The sequence below is a fragment of the Calonectris borealis genome, chromosome Z (assembly GCF_964195595.1).
Source record: "Calonectris borealis chromosome Z, bCalBor7.hap1.2, whole genome shotgun sequence".
Taxonomy (NCBI): domain Eukaryota; kingdom Metazoa; phylum Chordata; class Aves; order Procellariiformes; family Procellariidae; genus Calonectris; species Calonectris borealis.
In genome coordinates this window covers 47,970,811-47,988,173 of record NC_134352.1, presented here as the reverse complement: position 1 = coordinate 47,988,173, position 17,363 = coordinate 47,970,811, and the positions used below count along the sequence as shown (strand labels likewise).

The window sequence follows — 17,363 nt, the reverse complement described above, 5'->3', positions numbered from 1 at the left end:
TGTGTGTGAGGCACAATCCTGCAAGACAACATCCTTCACATGTCCCAGGCCCTCCAGGTTCTGGCACCTGCTCCGGCCTTCTCTTTTTGAGGGTGTCTTGCAGAGGCCAGTTACCATTTCTTCTGCTATTGACTTTGCTGCTCTGAAGCATACGCTAGGGAGTCAGCCCATTCCTACGACTGGCAGCAACAGCGCACCTCGGTACTTGTTATACCATTAGCTTTACGTTGATCTTTTTGTGTGATTTCTAAATTGACAATATTCACAGCACAGTGCTATTCCTGAGAAGATTGTTATGATATATGGTAATATATGGGATGTATGATATGGTATTTTACATATTTTGACTGCTACAAACAGTTGCTTTCTAACTGCGTTTTGGATTCTCAATAAAATGAACATATTTTGTCAAGTTTGCTTATGCAAGAAAATATTCATATCTTTTGAGAAAAGGAGGAATTTAATATACTTGTTTTAATGGATTAGAAATGTACCCGCTTTAAAGAACTATATTACCATGCTTTAGAAATGTAAGCTATAGATAAGGTTGTTTTTAATATTGTTTAATGCATCTTTTCAATTCATTTGCAAAACAATCTGAAAAGTAAGTAAAACAGAACAAAAAATCACAAAATGTTCCCCATTCTCAAACTCAGTTAAAAGGTGTCACTGATTTTATTAATTTAATTACTTAATTCAGCTACCTATATTGTTCAAATAGTCATAACCACAATTAAGACGGGACCTCATTGTCTTGGGTGCTGCAGAAAAACACAGTAGAAAACAGTCAGTAGAAAATTTTCATTTCTTGAAAACATGCATCATATGCCAGATGTAATTAAACTCTACCTCTCTGTGAACAGAACTCTTGACTGTATTCCCACTTGCAACACTTATCCCCACAATAAACATAAAGGGCAATATTTAAAATGGCATTTTCTGCAGTGTGATCAAACCCCAGCTAGGAAAGCTGCCAATGGCCATCATTGGTAAAATTATTGTGACGTTACTAGTCGGCCTGCATTTGATATATTAATTGACTTAATTGAAAGAAAAGTCAAATTGCTTTCAGAAATAGCCAAAAAGCTTTATAATTTGCAGGAAAACCCAGTCTGAGGTATACTTTTAGGCTACTTCTACTGCATTTTCAAACAGTTTTAGATTAATTGCTTTACTGCATAAACTTGAACAAGAGTTAGTAAGAAGGTACTTTCCATTGTGCTTATTGAACTTTTGTAATTTGTTAAGTGTAGTCGAGCAGGACTGCCATAACCAACATGCAACTGATCCAAAGTCCACTGCAGTTACTGTGAGGCAATGGATGCTCGGTGATTTGACAATCACAGGGTGAAAAAAGTGGTGCTTACATATAGTACCTTCTAGAAAGCAGTCTTTATTTTATAAATCTACATCAAGAGTTATAACACAAACTCTGTTCTCCCTAAGTCTTCTTAAATCAGTAAGTGCTAAAATATGCACTTAGTAAAAGATAACAACATAATAAGTTATTTATGAACATTTGGATCATTTAAACTACCAGGTTGGGCAACATAAATTCATTAAAGCCTTTATGTAAATCTGTAATTAGGCTGGGTTTGGTCTAAATTTGCAAATAAAGAGAGATTACTAATTTGGATGTGGGAAAAGATAGAACTAGAAAATTTTACAAACTTTCAAAAATATTACAGTTTTCCCAACATTTCTTCCAAATTATTTGTTGATTTTATTGGTTAAATATATTTCTAAGTATATGTTTAAAAAAACCAGAATCTACAATTATGAAAAACCACCCTTCACTGCAGCATCAGTTCAGCTAGAATTCTTCAGCATCATAATGCTCTAATTTATTCCTTCACTTTTCTATTCATTTTTTATGAAGTTGAAGCGTTTCCTAACTGAGCAATGCTGTCAAATTAGTTTTAAACCTTGCCATTCTCTGTTCCCTTCTTGAGTGTATGAAAAGAGAAAAAAATTAATTAGTTAAAAAAACAGCAGAAGAAGCTCTAAGTTTTGTCACATGAACTGAAATGAGTGCAGAACTGAAATATTAATTTATTCTGATTGTCACCTTTAAATAGGTAATGACGGTAAGATATAGTGCCCTAAGGGTATCTGCGGAGAAATGCACGCTGCACATTTTTAATTGCTCACTAGATGGCAATATAGCTCTGCTGAAATACATCTGTCATGCTGTAGACACCTGCCCTGCAAAATTTGACTATCACTTTGGTAGGAGGGATATTAAACCACGGCTTAGAAAAAGAGGTGAAGAAACATTATGCAGGACTATGGTAACAAAACCATAACTTCTTCTTCACTGTGTGGTGCGTGGGTGGCCTTGTAAAGGGAACATTAACAGACGTTGTTAATGTCACCTTAGGTATGGGTTTTAGTTAGAGTTCATTGCATTTTGAGTGTGCTGATCCCTACAGCGTCCCTTTAAATAGCATCTAACTGACCAATACATGTTCAGGAAGCTGTCTATTAACAATTGATTTGGCATAGGCAATGAATCCTGGAGATATAGAGAAGGGGGTTAAAGAATAATAATAAAAAATGCTTATCACGTTCGAAAGTGCTTTTGCAATCTTCAATGGCAAGGCACAGCATACTTTTTAAGACCTCAGTCTGATGCTGGTATGTATATTGCATATGCAACATACAGTCCTGCGAACCTCCATGAACAGTATAGGCATGGAGGAATAAACTAAATTCTTCTACTGAAAGGAGAAAGGTGTGGGAATGGCTTTCAAATACATCCTCAGCAGAGCAGTTGAGAATGTTTCCAGGTGAAGATCTCCTCTCAGGATATGATAGCGAATGAACTAAATGCTAAGCTCCTGTTTGTATGATATTGCAGCAATGGAAATTTAATAACTTTACAGTATATAAAGTTGTTCGCTATAGGTCCTGAGATGAATGTATGAACCCAGCTAAATTAAGGTTTATGTATGCACAGGGTGTCAGTTATCAAGGGAGCTTTTCTTTTACATACCCAGCCTGAGCCAGTCCTTCAAGCATTTTTGAAGGTTTTGTTTTACTGTCATTTTCCAGTCCATGGGTCAGGGTCAAAAAACCTGTGCATTATGGTGGATTTGGTGAATAGGGCAGGTGATGTCTCCTCCAATTCTCACCACATGGCTGCCGTAGTGAGCTATTGCCCGCCTTAAGATACACACAGCAGAGCAGTATCAGAGGGGCTGGAGAAAGGGAAGATCAAGCCCGAGCCTACCAACCTTACTTACTATTTGACTTTAATTTTGGTAGAAATGTAAGCTCTCTAAGCCACCTTCAAATAGCACTAATGTTGAAGAAATGCCATGCAAGTATACATAAACAACACTTTTTTTCTGTAACTATAGAGGCTGGGCTATGTGACCTCCTGTATACTCTAGTGGTGCCTTATTGATTACCTAAATACACACAGCTATAGGACACTCTTCAATCTGACCTGGAGTGAACCCTTAACCAATCTGTTTTGTCCACAACAGTGTTCGCTAATAATTTTTTCTCATCTTTAAGAAATCATAGGCTGGTAATCTCAGCTGCAGTCACGGCAGGGAAACCTTTCCATTAACTTTTACAGACCAAGATCTAAGCCACATATTTTGTAAGGAAAATGCAATGCTCAGCTCAGTGACAGATAATATTATGCACATATATTTAAACAAGATGGTCTTTAACTTGACCAAGCCTAAAAATGTCTTTAATACCTGTTAATTTAAAATCACACGTGGGAGCAAGCATTGCCGTCCCTCTGTGGGGCTAGCAGGGTGAGGAAATGGAGCTTCCTTCTCCCTTTAGGATTTCGCACGCACCAGCTGACCTCTGCGACTCTCTCTTTGAGGAGAAAGCTGTTCTGCAAATGACCAAATTCTTGCTTTCAACACCCTGGGCAGATTTCACCCCATGGTTTGAGCTCCCACCACAGCATGAGGAATTTCTGCCTTCCCAGATGTGCAGATAACACGGTGGTCAGGGAGAAACAGGACCGTGCCGTGGGGTCCCTGGCAGCATGCACCCTCAGGCCATAGGTGGCAGCATTGATGGCTGGTGGGACGCACCTGGGTCATGCCACCCATGGACAGCAGGACAGGTAGAGAAAGAGCCTGCCCAACTCATCTGGTCACTGCATCTGAACTACTTTGTGCTCTGCCCGCTTGGCTACAAATCCAATTCAAGTCTCTAATAAGATGCCTCGAGTTAAGGACGAAAATACCTCCCTTAAAAGAAAAAAGGAGCTGGCCTGGAAATGCGGCTGATGCCAAGCTGAGGCTCTGCTCCTGTATGCTTATTTACAAGCTTTGGACTGATTTCTTCATGCTTTGAGTTTCTTTTTGTAATAGGAACTGGAATACTGACCAGGGCTGAGCCTAAGGCACAGTTCTGCCTAATGGGGAATTACCTGATTTTATCCCATTTTTCTCTCCTAAGCTCTGGCAGTTAGATGAGAAATTTGTGTCTGTATCTGAAACTGCTCTTTCTTATACTTAGCCCTCTCTTCCATAGGAGACATTACCTATCCTGCTTTTCATAGCGACCAGATAATGTGCACTTATACCCTTGACTCATTTGGAGGAATATACTAGTACTAAATACGTGTGATGGATCCCTATACAACTTTAATTTGTCAGCACCTCTTTCTCCTACACCTGTTCCCTGGTACAGTATTTAGAGATATTAGTAAGCATGCAATGCAGGATAAGCTATATTTTGCTTGCTGTGCCATTCTAATATTATGTGTTGGAACATTTACTGTGTAAAAATTTTGAATTTCAACACTGTTAAGTTGAACAATTTCCATTTCTGCAACAAAGTCTACTGTAGATGAAGGTATGTTCAGAAAAAAGAGCACTTTCACATTCAAATTAAAGCATAGAACTGTTAAAGATCAAAGTAGTCCTGACCATTTTGATTCCTTTTGGTGGAAATAGAAAATTAACATGTGAAGAAAAGAATGTAAGTAATGTGTAAATTATGTCTTAGAGTATCTTAGGTAATATTAATTTTACAACTGAATCAAACTGACAGGGAAAAGAAGACTTGTTATTTGGATTTTTGAGAGAACCTTACAAGCATAGCAAGCAAAAAGTAAATACTAAAGTAATTTATGCAATTGCAGCAAGTTGTTTAGTGAGGTGCAGCAGAGACCATTGTTAGAACTTGTTTTACAAGCATTTAACATTTTCATTAATAATCTGAAAGAGAGGGTTCACAGCATGCTAATTAAATGAAGAGATAATTCTACATTGAAAGAAGTCACAAAGCATCAGTGAGGACTGAAACATAACGTAACAGGATTGAAAAAGTTAAAAAAATAAGACAGAGAAAATGAGATGCAAACTTGCAAATGTGCAGTCAGAGGTATCTTAATAAAAACTGCCCTATACATTACAGAATGTGATGCAGAAGCTGCAAAGACTACTTTCATTCTGGGCTGCCTGTGAAGAAGTCTGTCCCTTGGAGAGCTTACAGCAACTTTTAGGAGCTCAAGGATGGAAGGAGTCTCAAGCATTCATTTATGAGGAAAAAATTAAGAAGGTTGCACTCAAGATCAGGCAAGTGGCAAGTGAGGTTGTGCTTAAAAAATACATATATTGGAAGAATATAAATACCAGAGGAAAACTAAGACTGGAAATTTCAGTCTTGTATAAAGTCTTCAATGAGGAAAAGAACTAACATGATCTGGGATACTTAAAGCAATGGTTCAGTATATCACTAGACAAGGTAGTATAAAGAAATTTCTATCAGGCATGAGGATCAATGCAGTATAGCTTTTCCATCTCCTATATATTCTCTATGATTTCATCTAATGGTTAAGGCAGTAACTTCTATTTAACATGATCTATTCCTAGATCTCACTGGAGTGAATAAGATACAATGCTGCGGTCAAATTTAAGCACACTGGAATATGAAATCAATGCATCCCAGTGCTTAGAGTTTTCCTGCTTTGCCTGCAAGATTACAGCTTTACAGATGGTCCAACAATCCACTGCAGCATTGAGAGGCATTTTCTGTTTGTTTTTAAACACTGAAAATATCATTCGCCTGTGCACTAATCCCAATATTTTGTGGAACATCTCTTCCATTTTTTCAGCTGTGTCAGCTGATCTGTTATATTATATTATCTCTCACTAACACCCTTACTTCTCTGCTGTAGGTGCCACAAATGACATACAACAGTGTTTGGGTAAAATCCTAGCAATTTAGGAGCCCCACTTCCAATTTCAAAAGGAAGAGAGGTAAATCCCAGCTCCTGAATTTCGTTGTCAGCTCAGAAACAGTCTTGCTCCCTGCACTCTGGGGTTTTCCCTGCTTTGTGTGCTCCTGAAGGGGAGCAGTGGCCAGATGACACAAAGGATGAAAGACTGAGAAATGTGGGGTGGATTTAGGGCTGGCTGGTTTAGGGCTAGGAGAGAAAAAAAATGGGTGAAAATTTAAGAATGATGCATTATTTCTAAGCAATCCTGCAAGAGTTCAAACTAAATGATTCTCTAAAGGTCCATGAGTCAAAAGGTCCCATTGACTTCAGTAGGAACCTTTAGCCACCAAGGATATAGTCCCATGGCCATATTCTTTCTTTGGGCTCACTTCTGTAACTGAGCACAAATCCTAATTTATGGACTATCAGAATTGTCGTATTTCTGGTACCTGCTCTGAGTTTCTCTGGGAGCATTCCCCTTTGGTACAGGGTGCTGCAGAGAAACAGCTCTTATGAGTGTTTAAATTGTCTTTCAGCTGGTTTGGAGTACCGTGAACCACTGTTGCAGGACTGAGGGTTGCACAAGCTGCACATGAGTAATATTGCTATGGCCACAGGAGCCAAGAGGGAAGTTGGAGCAGATGTTCCTCACTAATCCTCTGTACTGCTATGCTGTGGGTGTAGGACTTCACTGGAGGGCAGCCTAGGCCAAAAGTGATAACAAAACATGTCCCACTAAACAGAGTGGCAGAAAAGCATAACTTTTCTCTGACCATTTTGCAAGTAAAGCACACAATTTGTTACACAGCTTCCTGCACATAAGCATCCATGGATAGAAAACATGCTACAGATTCTAGCTGCACCTTCATTTTTTTACAGACAGTAACTACTACATACACCCTTTCTGCAATATATATCAAGTGCATGCCACATCTCCAGGGCCCTCAGCAGGTCTGAGTACACACATACATTTACACATCTCAGTATACATCCATGAGGCAGCAAGGCCAGGCCAGAACTATAGAGGTTTTTTTGATATGACATGAATTCATTTGTTGCGGGTGCTCTTGAATACTACCTTTTTTTTCCCCCTTCTTCTTTCTTTTTAATTAAATTCCATTAACGAAGTGTTATCCTTTGATTATATTCTCAACCACAACTGACTCAGCATACTTCACTTGTTGAGGTGGGAAGTACCTAATTAGGATGCCAATCTTCTTTCATGTTATTTCTTTATAATAGAAGTAGTACTTCCAGTTGCGTTGGAGAGGTATGACTTGAGGCATTAGATAAACAGAATTCCTTCTTAGGGAAGAACCACTGTTAGCCGTTGCCTTTCAAACTGTCTCGTCTCACAGAGAGGTCTCTTTGCTAATTTTCAAAGAAGAAATCAAGTGACAGATTCTCCAGGGCATTCAAGCAGAGGAGCAGGGGCACCCACTCAACTACATTCAGAGTTTGTGCATCTCATGAATTCAGTGAACTTGCTCTGCATGTACATCCACACACCAGAAGTAGTGAGCTGGTGCTTTTGAACAATAAATACCCTAGAATTAGCTGCCATGGGGATTTTGATGCTGACAAGAATACGGATGGCTGGCTGAAGAGATCATTTAACCCTGCTAGTAATGAGCTCATTTGAAACAAGCTCCCTGCTACTAATTATCACTTGGTTCTGATTGATTCATCACCTGCTTTGGCGCTCCTATTTCATAAACAGAACATGAACTGCTGAGTTTAAGAAACTGCATAATTTGCAGATTTTGATAAAAACAGAACTGCCTTGATATTGTGTCAATTACTGCCAGACTGATTTTCTTTCCTTTACTCCCTGTATGTGTGTGCACATACACACATGTGTGAACATGTAATTATTGTGTACCTGTGTATGGAAAGTCTATATAATATTTTAATAAGGACACCTTACATATACACATTATACTACAGGAATAAGAATTTTCCTTACCTATTTCAGTCATGGATATCCCCGGAGCTAATTGCCCATTGTTGAAAGAGCTATAGGTAAACAAGTTTGGTACAGAGGTGAGGTCATAGATAGGTTCCTGCTTTATCTGTTTGATTCCAGTCATGTCTAACCCAGACTGGTCTGGGGAAGGCTGGGCAGAATCCACGTTATAATAACCCTCAGACTTCGGCAGGTCGATGACGTGCCCATTTGAGTAGGTGCTGCCAGTTTCGTTATTCAGATTGCTCAAGCCGTTGCTGATGCTGTTGCTGTAAACCCTGGCGAGGGCTTCTGCCTCGCCGCTCTGCTGCTGCCGCTGTTCCTGCAGTCGCTGCTGGTGCTTCTGCACTTCAGCGTACAAGCTATCCCTCTGCTTTTTGGACATTCTTCCAAACTTCACAGCTGAAAAGCAAAGCACAGTGCAAACCATTGTTGTCTTTCATTTTTTTCTTGACTCCCCTCAATCCCACCACTCTTTTGATATTTACTTTCAGTGTTACGTTTGCTGTGGAAACTTGTCTTTTTCTGTGGAAATGAGAGAGGATGCAAAGCTTTACACCATATGCTTCTCACAGAGGAAAAAGTAGTGTGTGCTTGGATTTACAAGGTGACGACAATGACTCCTATTTGACAGGAGGGCCTCAGTCAAGCAACTCACTTCACACTGTGAATGTTAAAAAGACCATGCATCCTTTTATATCTCAGTGTTCACTGAACAACAACCCAGAGCTGTATGAAATGTACAGTCTGTAGATTCATATCCCATGTGATTTACCAACTTTTCACAAACCTTTGAACAGTGCACTAACAGGATTAGTACTCTGGATGAAAACAAGCCCTAAAGCCCTATTATCGCATCCTTTCAATGGGGTGTTATCTTCACACTTTTTAAGAAAAATCTTACAGATTAGAGTTAGAACCTAGAGGAAAATAACAGATTTGAAGGTAAACAGCACAAATGAATGTCATCTTTTCCACAGAGGAAAGTCTCAGGGATTTACACAATCAATTTACATAATCTCCATGCACAAATCCATTCATTCCTTCTGATGAGAAAGGGAGGAAAACATCAGTGTGCAAACCACTCTCCCAAGGAACAGGGTTCATTACACCGAGATTGAAATTTTCAAAAACGATAGGCTGATTGCTGTGGAACTAGGAGGAGTAAATCCACAGCCTGCATATACAGTGGGTCATAGCTGATTATCTTCCTCCACCCCCTCCTCCCATCTCTCTCTAAGTTCTGGCTTTCTACTGGGCTAGATCTTGGGATCTCAGAGCAGAGGAAGTTGTTAATTGTGCTCTAAACCAAATGCGGGATACATTCAGCAGAATTTATCAGATAACAGATAAGAGGACATTGCTCTGGAAATACTAATTTCTATGTATTGTGAGGCCTATTTTCCAATGCTGAGTACTTCCAGTCCCTCTGCAATTGGGATCAATTCAGAATCATCACATTTGTTAGCACAGGATAGGCTTGGCTTTCATTTTTGCTACCCCATAGTTCAGCTATAGCCCTCCAGAAGAGTCTGAGCCTACACATGTGGATGAATGTGAAAATCTTCAGTCAGGAAAAAGAACTGAAAAGGAAGAGCGCAATATGAAAAGGCAGTGCCAGAATGCCAAGGAGATAGCAGCCTCTTCAATTTATTTGCACTTTTTTACACTAAGAGGTTTTTTTTTCTTGTCACTAACCTCAGCTTACTTGCAGCCCTTCACACAGGCTGCAAGGTTCCTCACACAAACACAGCCTGCCCCTGAAATCAGTCCATGGTGCACTGCACACCCTTACGGACAATACACAATGACTGTATTTTGAAAAATGCAACTGTGTATTTTCTTCAAATTTAAAGCCTCAGTAATAAAAACAAACACCCACTGTTTATTCTCATTATATATTCATTAATTGGATTCTCCAGCTGCTGTCAATTAGCATCCTGCCTCCGCATGATAAAAATGAATCTGTTACATGGCTGAGAGGTAAAAATCACATTCAATTTCTCTGTTCAAAAAATCCATACAGCCTATTTTAAACTTGCAAGAGCTTTTAACGTCATTAAGTATAAACATCCTTACATAAACAATGACAGAAGAAAGTAATGCTGTCAGAAGAATCACTCCCTTTGTCTGTATGCAGTGGTCCCTGAATTATAGGTTGGGAACACAGTGCTGTCAGTCACATTAAAATGCCCCTGTGATACCTCAAATCATTGGAAGATACTACTTTTAGAAGGAAAGCATGTGTTGTTAAATTACTGAAATGTTACTACTTCATTCTCCTCCAGGAAGAATCAGGAGCTAAGGCATCAGGTAAACTGCATGCTAAGACCAAAAGGAGTTCACGGATTAAAGGTTAGACTGCAAGGCCCCTCCCAAACTGGGGAGACTGGTGAGCAAGTGGTTTCAGTGGGACATGAGACACACTGAGGTAGGAAAAGACCTATTACAGTCCAAATTTAAACAAGTTTATAAGCTGTGGACCATCTAAAGAAATAGCTCTTTAAGTAGCTTCTCCATCAATGACTGTTAGTTTCAAATGACACATTTTGTGTAAACTTTCTAAGACAGAAAACTGCTGCCAGGCAATCAAAATTAATATAACCTGCCTTCAAAAATAGAACGTTTTATTCTCATACCTCCTGGCCCTTTGAAACATATCTGTGAGCTGGAAACGCCCTGCATAAGCAGTGGTGACTGGGGCAGGTCAGCTGTAGGCAGCCTTGCCCAAGCCTCCCACTGCCTGCAGCTCTGGTGTGATGCACGTTCTCAGCCTGCCCATCACGGCTCTTCACACCGCAATTTGCAAGGTGGACCAGAGCTCTGTAAGAGCCGAAGGATACAGCTATTGGATACACTGTGGAGCTTTCCTCTGGCGTAGGTCCATTTTCAGTGCTAAACTATGAAACATTTCTTTTACAGACCCAGACAGGGACAGGGGACAATGCACAGGTAAAAGAAATGTTTTTTTTAGCAATGCAAAATATTTGATCAAGTGCACAGATAAAACAAAGAGAAACCCTTAATTCTATCAAGGTGTAAATTTCTTCTTAACTGCCTATTTGCTGTCACAGACCTTTAGAGATCTTAAGGAAAGGGATGCTTTCACACATCAATATTTAATGTTAAGATAAATGTTAATGTTTAATATAAGAGGTTATCTAAACTGGAACAAATATCCACCTCCCTAGAGGTGACCTTTTTGTGCTTTTGATCAGAACAACACATTTCACTTCTGACTCTTTCTGTTCCAAACTAATACTGCTCTCCATTTTGTGATTTCCCCACCCTCCCCATGAAAATAGCTTCCTTTGTTAACTGAATGGCAAAGATCCGTGTCTCACAGTGCATGCATTACAAAGCAAGAAGCTTCTCCTCTCTTTCCAGAAATCTGCAGGGAGTTTAAGTAAGTGAGTGGCTGGTTTTGACTGGGAGAGAGTTAATTTTTTTCCATAGTAGCTTGTATGGGGCTGTGTTTTGGATTTGTGCTGGAAACAGTGTTGATAACACAGGGATGTTTTCGTTACTGCTGAGCAGGGCTTACACAGGGTCACGGCCTTTTCTGCTTCTCACCCCACCCCACCAGCGAGCAGGCTGGGGGTGCACAAGAAGTTGGGAGGGGACACAGCTGGGACAGCTGACCCCAACTGACCAATGGGGTATTCCATACCGTATGACACCATGCTCAGCATATGAAGCTGGGGGAAGAAGAAGGAAGGGGGGGACGTTCGGAGTGATGGCGATTGTCTTCCCAAGTAACCGTTACGCGTGATGGAGCCCTGCTTTCCTGGAGATGGCTGAACACCTGCCTGCCGATGGGAAGTAGTGAATGAATTCCTTGTTTTGCTTTGCTTGCTTGCACGGCTTTTGCTTTCCCTATTAAACTGTCCTTTTCTCAACCCACGAGTTTTCTCACTTTGACCCTTTGGATTCTGTCCCCCATCCCACCGGGGGGGGGGCGGGGTGTGAGCGAGCGGCTGTGTGGGGTTTAGTTGTCGGCTGGGGTTAAACCACGACAGTCAGCAGTGAAGAAGAGTTTCAAAGGGTTTAGGCGTGAAGCAGGAATCTGACTCCTTACCATCTCGAGACATTCCCAGGGCAAGGCATTTCTGCAGTCGGCAGTGTTGGCAACGATTTCTGTTGGTTCTGTCAATTAAACAGTTTCTCTGCCTTGGGCAGGAGTAGGAGGCATTGTTCTGCTGACTCCTCCGAAAGAATCCCTAGAGGTAAGAGAGCAAGAGAGAGAGAGTATTACCATGTGCATATAAGTGCACGCACACATACAGAACCATGTAAATGACTACAATAAACTCTTATTTAGTGCAATGCTACTTACGCTATGGCTTTGCTGATGTGTTGGCCTTGTAAAGTAAAATTAAAGAACATTTACTTATAATAAGGAGAATTGTGCTTTATTTTGTAAAGAATGTAATTCTACTTTGTTAAAACGCAAACAATAATGCTACAGAAGGCATTCGTATTGTGCAATAACGACCATGTATCATCTAACACTTACTCCTAATAGAGGAAAAGCTTATCAGCATTTATAAACAGATGACTTAAAAGTACTTGTTCTGACTATTTTCTTGCTGTAATGAAAGAGCCTGATTATAACCAGCACTGGCTATGCATAGCATTAGAAGCTGAAATCTGCTGTTCAATTTAACCTGGCAAATGTTGATCTGATCTGGAAGGACCATACACTTCAGGAGTGAAAAGTAATTCAAATTCAAGCATCACAAAAGCACTAGGATTTAATGACTGTATCAAGTAAAGCCAACACACAATGGAGAAAGCAACACCTTTAGACACTACCATGAGAAAGTAATGACATTTTCCATTTCAATGGAATATAACATTATCCATTTTATCTATGTAGAAATGTGTAGTTATTCTATCTCCTAGAAGGTTCTTCTGGCCAGTTGTGGGCTATTTGGCTAAAGACCAAAGGGCTAGGAGGAGAGTATTAACCCATACCTAATGCCTTACGAGCTCCCAGCTGCTATGAACGACACTGAGAGGTATCGCTATGGTAGAAGTGATATGAAATGGCAGAGGTGACAAGAGGAATGAAACCAGGGGGCGAGGATTATAGAGAGGAAGAGAGGGAGAGAGAGCATTTTATGATATTCTTTTCTTTCTTGAAAAATAAAAGACAGGAAGGACACCAAGTCCAGAGAGAAAGAAACAATGAAGAGAAGTTCCACGTTGGCATCTTTAGACGCAGGCAGCTGCAGGGTTGTGTGTTGGGAGAGCTGAAGGACAACCTAGCCACCACAAGAAGCCATGAGGAGAAAAAGGGCAGAAAACATCATTACTGCAGTTACACTAGTCACCAGAAGTGATGCCAAAGCGGTCGTGCCTTTCTGGATTGGTTTGCAAACAGCTCTGAATGGAGCCAGAAAGCAAGAGCTGACTTCATTTTTCAGGCAAAACCAGTGTTATCTCCGCCCAGGCTGACAGACGGTAATACCAGAAATTGCGGCAGCCGTGTGTTTTGAGGGAACGAGAGTGGGGAAGTAACAAGGCTCAATTCGCTTGCTACATGTAGTGCCTGCATTCTCACTCAAGTGCTGGTGAACCCAATGAGGATGGTGTGGGGTGTCAGTGACAACAGGTGACAGGCATGGTGTCCCATCAAGGACAGCGGCAGCGCTTGTTCCTGAGGTCGAGCATAAAAAGGCCCACTTCATCCGGCCCATGCTGGTTTTATCAGTGATTATAGCACATCTAAAAACTAAATTAAGTTTTATGATTTGCACTTTTGAGAACACAGATATCCTTTAGGGGAACTCTCAGAAAAAAATCTGGTAGGGACTTATCCGATCCTGGCTAACCAAAACTTTCCTGAAACTGTGGAGTGGAATTTAATTTAAGACTAAATGGACATTAATTGCAGACATTTCTACTCTGTTTGCTGAACTTTACAGCCAGTTTTGTTTTTAACATGCAAAGGATTTTCTGGTTTAAAGGTTTAGATTTTAGCAGCTCCTATGTGGATATGGATTTGAGAGAACAAATGAATTAAATAAAGTTAAAAAACCCCACAGAACCATCTAGCATTGACTGTGCCTTATCCTGTAGTGCTGCTTTTCCTCATTAATGTTGATCTCATCTCAGAAGAATTTGTTTGTTCCTTCTTTGCCCCTCTTAGGAAAAAATCAAAGGTTACATAATAAAATTAATCTACAGCAGGTAATTTATTTTTCTGAGACTTTTGTACTCTCTTTCTCCTGCATAAGATCTAAATGTTGTTTTACAAAGTACAGACAATCCTTTCATTTCATTTTTGGGGGATCTTTATATAATATTGGCTATATTTACTGAGAATAATTCCATTTGAGAGAGGGAGGATGCAGTTCATTACTGAGGAGCTAGAGGCTTAAAGACAAGTTTCCCAATATTCCCAACACTGACAACAAGTCCTTCTGCATCTTGAATAACTCACTTTATCCATCATCGACAGTCAGTCTGAGAAGAGAAACGGTCATGCGAACTACTGTCTAAATCATGACAAAAGAGTGATAGCAAATGCTTTGCTCTGGAGGTAGGCGGGAGAGATGATAAAAGGCTTCTCAGCAAAAGAAGGAGCCACAGAGACAGACAGGATGGAAACCTTCAGTGACGATAGTGGCAGAGCCACTATTTTCTTCAGTGGGTCCAACACGTTATTCAGCATATGCAGGCATGAACACGGGACAGCAGTAATATTTATGATGTCACTTAAGCATTTATAATATGCATTTGCAGTGGCATAGCTAATGTAGGGACACAGAGTGAAAGGATTCCCTGTTCCCTGAAGTTTGTAGCACGGCCACTGGCAGTACAATCCTTGGATGCTGTGTCCTGAAACGCTGTGGCTGTCTGGTGCCTGGCTCAACCTGTGTGCATGCGTGTGGAGCGGTTCTCACCTCTTTCTTCCACACATGGTCTCCCTTTTAATTAATTCAGATTTCTAACACATTCAGACAAAAGGAGCCAGAAATGACAAGTTATTAGTATGCGGACTGAGCAAATACTTATTAATTGCTGGGCAATGAACAGCAGAGTTGCACTGCCTGAGACAGTGCTTACCTTAAAAGAGAGCTCTGACAGTCTGAGATGCCTCCCATCGGACCCGATGTGAAAATTGACATCTTTTTTCACAACAGGCACACAAACCAAGATTAGACTAATTGATCTGATACTGCAAAACGGGCACAAAAACATTAGGGTTAAAACTGTCGTAGGTGGAAGAGAAGCTCTTTATCTCAATAAGCAGCCTACACACAGAGCTGAGGGGTACCATCTCCTCTTGAGGCACACACAAGGGCCAGCATTAACCCTAATCACATCTACAGGAGACTCTACCCCTAATTGCTCTGTGGGCGCTAAGTACTGAGACAAGACACTGTTTTTCTGCTTAAACCATTTTTCTCCCGTAGCTTTTGTGCCAATTCTGAAGTATCACATCAATTAGTCTAATCCTGTTTCATGTGATCATCATAAGAAGATGCTTATTTTCTAGTCCAGTGTCACAATAAGACAGTGACACATTGCGGGTTGTTCCGTTTACAATTGTTAACATTTCTGAAAGAAATCTGATCTTTAACACTATGTTACTTCTCAATGTGTTGACAGTAAAAGCTTTCTTTTGGGAATGGGTGCACCCAAACTTTCAGGTTTTTCAAATGTTCTAAAGTTCCATAAAGTATTGAGTATTGAGACCTGCTGTTTCACTCCACAAATATGCACCCTCTTTCAAATGTATTAGTTTGTGTGTTTCCACATAGAGGAAATCAGAGATGCTGCCTCTCCAACTTTGCAATTTCACACTTACAGTCAAAGCTGAAGTACTAACATGTAATAGGAAATTCTTGTTTTCCAAGAGTAACGATATAATTCCTTAGATAATAAAATCACAGAGTATTTTTAAAGTTAAAAACTGAAGCTTTTCTTGTCTTGGCTTGGGGTCTGATTTGTGTTATTTGAACTAATGCCTGGGATATTATATTAATATGACTAAGCAACATGGAAGGGTTTTTTGCCTTTTCTTTTTTTTTTTTAACGTCCAATTCCCAGCAGTTGCCCCGTGCTGGAGCATATAAGGAAGAAGACAAAGGATCCTTTTACACTACTCATAATGTAAGGAATTTTTTTTTTGAGGTTACAATTTGGCCTGCAGAGAATACAAAGGGGATAAAATAGGACCAAACTGACACCTGTAGGCTTTTAAGATGTTGAACTGAGATACCGCGATAACTTTTAATGCTACATGGATTGTATAGGAAACAAGATAAGAAATCCATCTCTCAAGCTGATTTACGGTAGAACAGGTGTGACTTACAGTTGCTAGCCTCGGTATCAGCACTTATACTGCATCAGAAGTTATTAATTCATGTTTCAAATGAGGAGGTAACTCTAAAGACTATTTGATGAAAAAGAAAGCAACTAGTAAAATTAGGCATGAAACATCTATATTAGCAGCAGGTTTTACAGCTTTTGGCGCCACTTGCTTGAAAAAGTGTAAGAGTGTATTATTGTACACAGATGCCTGAGGCTAATGCAGATGCTGATGACTGTATTAAAATCTCATACCTTGCAGCCTTCACATGTGATGACTCCATAGTGTATTCCAGAGGACTTATCACCACAAATTTTGCATGGTATCACTTCAATTTGTGCTGAAAAGGAAAACAAGACAAATATTTTGAGTACATAATTCTATTTCATTTCTTTCTTTCTCAAATGAATAGCTTAAAAACTAGACAGTAGATAACCTGTTCACCCCCCTGACAATATAAAACTGCTTTGTTTTGTACTGTGTGTTTCTGAATGTTTTAATTTGGCAAATTTTAATTGCTTCACATGATGTAGTTTTTACCATACCCCACAAAACTCTTAAACAATTTAAGATATCTCATGGTTAGCAAGCTTTTCCTCATATTCTCCTTTTTTGTTTTCACTTGTTAATTTCATCATCATTATTGCTAATGACAGTCATTGGGGTCCTAAATAATTATCTAGATTGTTCTTGCTTACACGTTTCAAATATTCGTGACTTTTCATTTTGCTGAGGTAGAATTACATGGTATATTTTGATGCATTTTTCGAAGTAGTAGAGGTGATGAAGTTTTCACATCCTTCAGATTATAGTTTCAAGCCACACAATGATACCAATCCTACTGGCAGAGATGGGCTTGCAAATGATTGCTT

General features: G+C 39.9%; 1 protein-coding gene across 2 annotated transcripts in view; it reads right to left on the bottom strand.

The window, feature by feature from the left end:
• RORB (RAR related orphan receptor B) overlaps positions 1 to 16,826 on the bottom strand; it is a 37,135-nt gene extending 20,309 nt beyond the window's left edge. Inside the window, exons 1-3 of one of the 2 annotated variants that reach the window (XM_075136700.1) lie at positions 16,746 to 16,826; positions 12,247 to 12,388; positions 8,169 to 8,570 (exon numbers count right to left, since the gene is read on the bottom strand). In XM_075136700.1, the coding sequence (XP_074992801.1) occupies positions 8,169 to 8,570; positions 12,247 to 12,259 (415 nt within the window). In that variant the 5' untranslated portion in view covers positions 12,260 to 12,388; positions 16,746 to 16,826. Of the gene's footprint in view, positions 1 to 8,168; positions 8,761 to 12,246; positions 12,389 to 16,745 lie in introns of those variants that run through there. The other variant, XM_075136699.1, reaches the window with a different exon arrangement.
• Between the last annotated feature and the right edge of the window lie 537 nt (positions 16,827 to 17,363).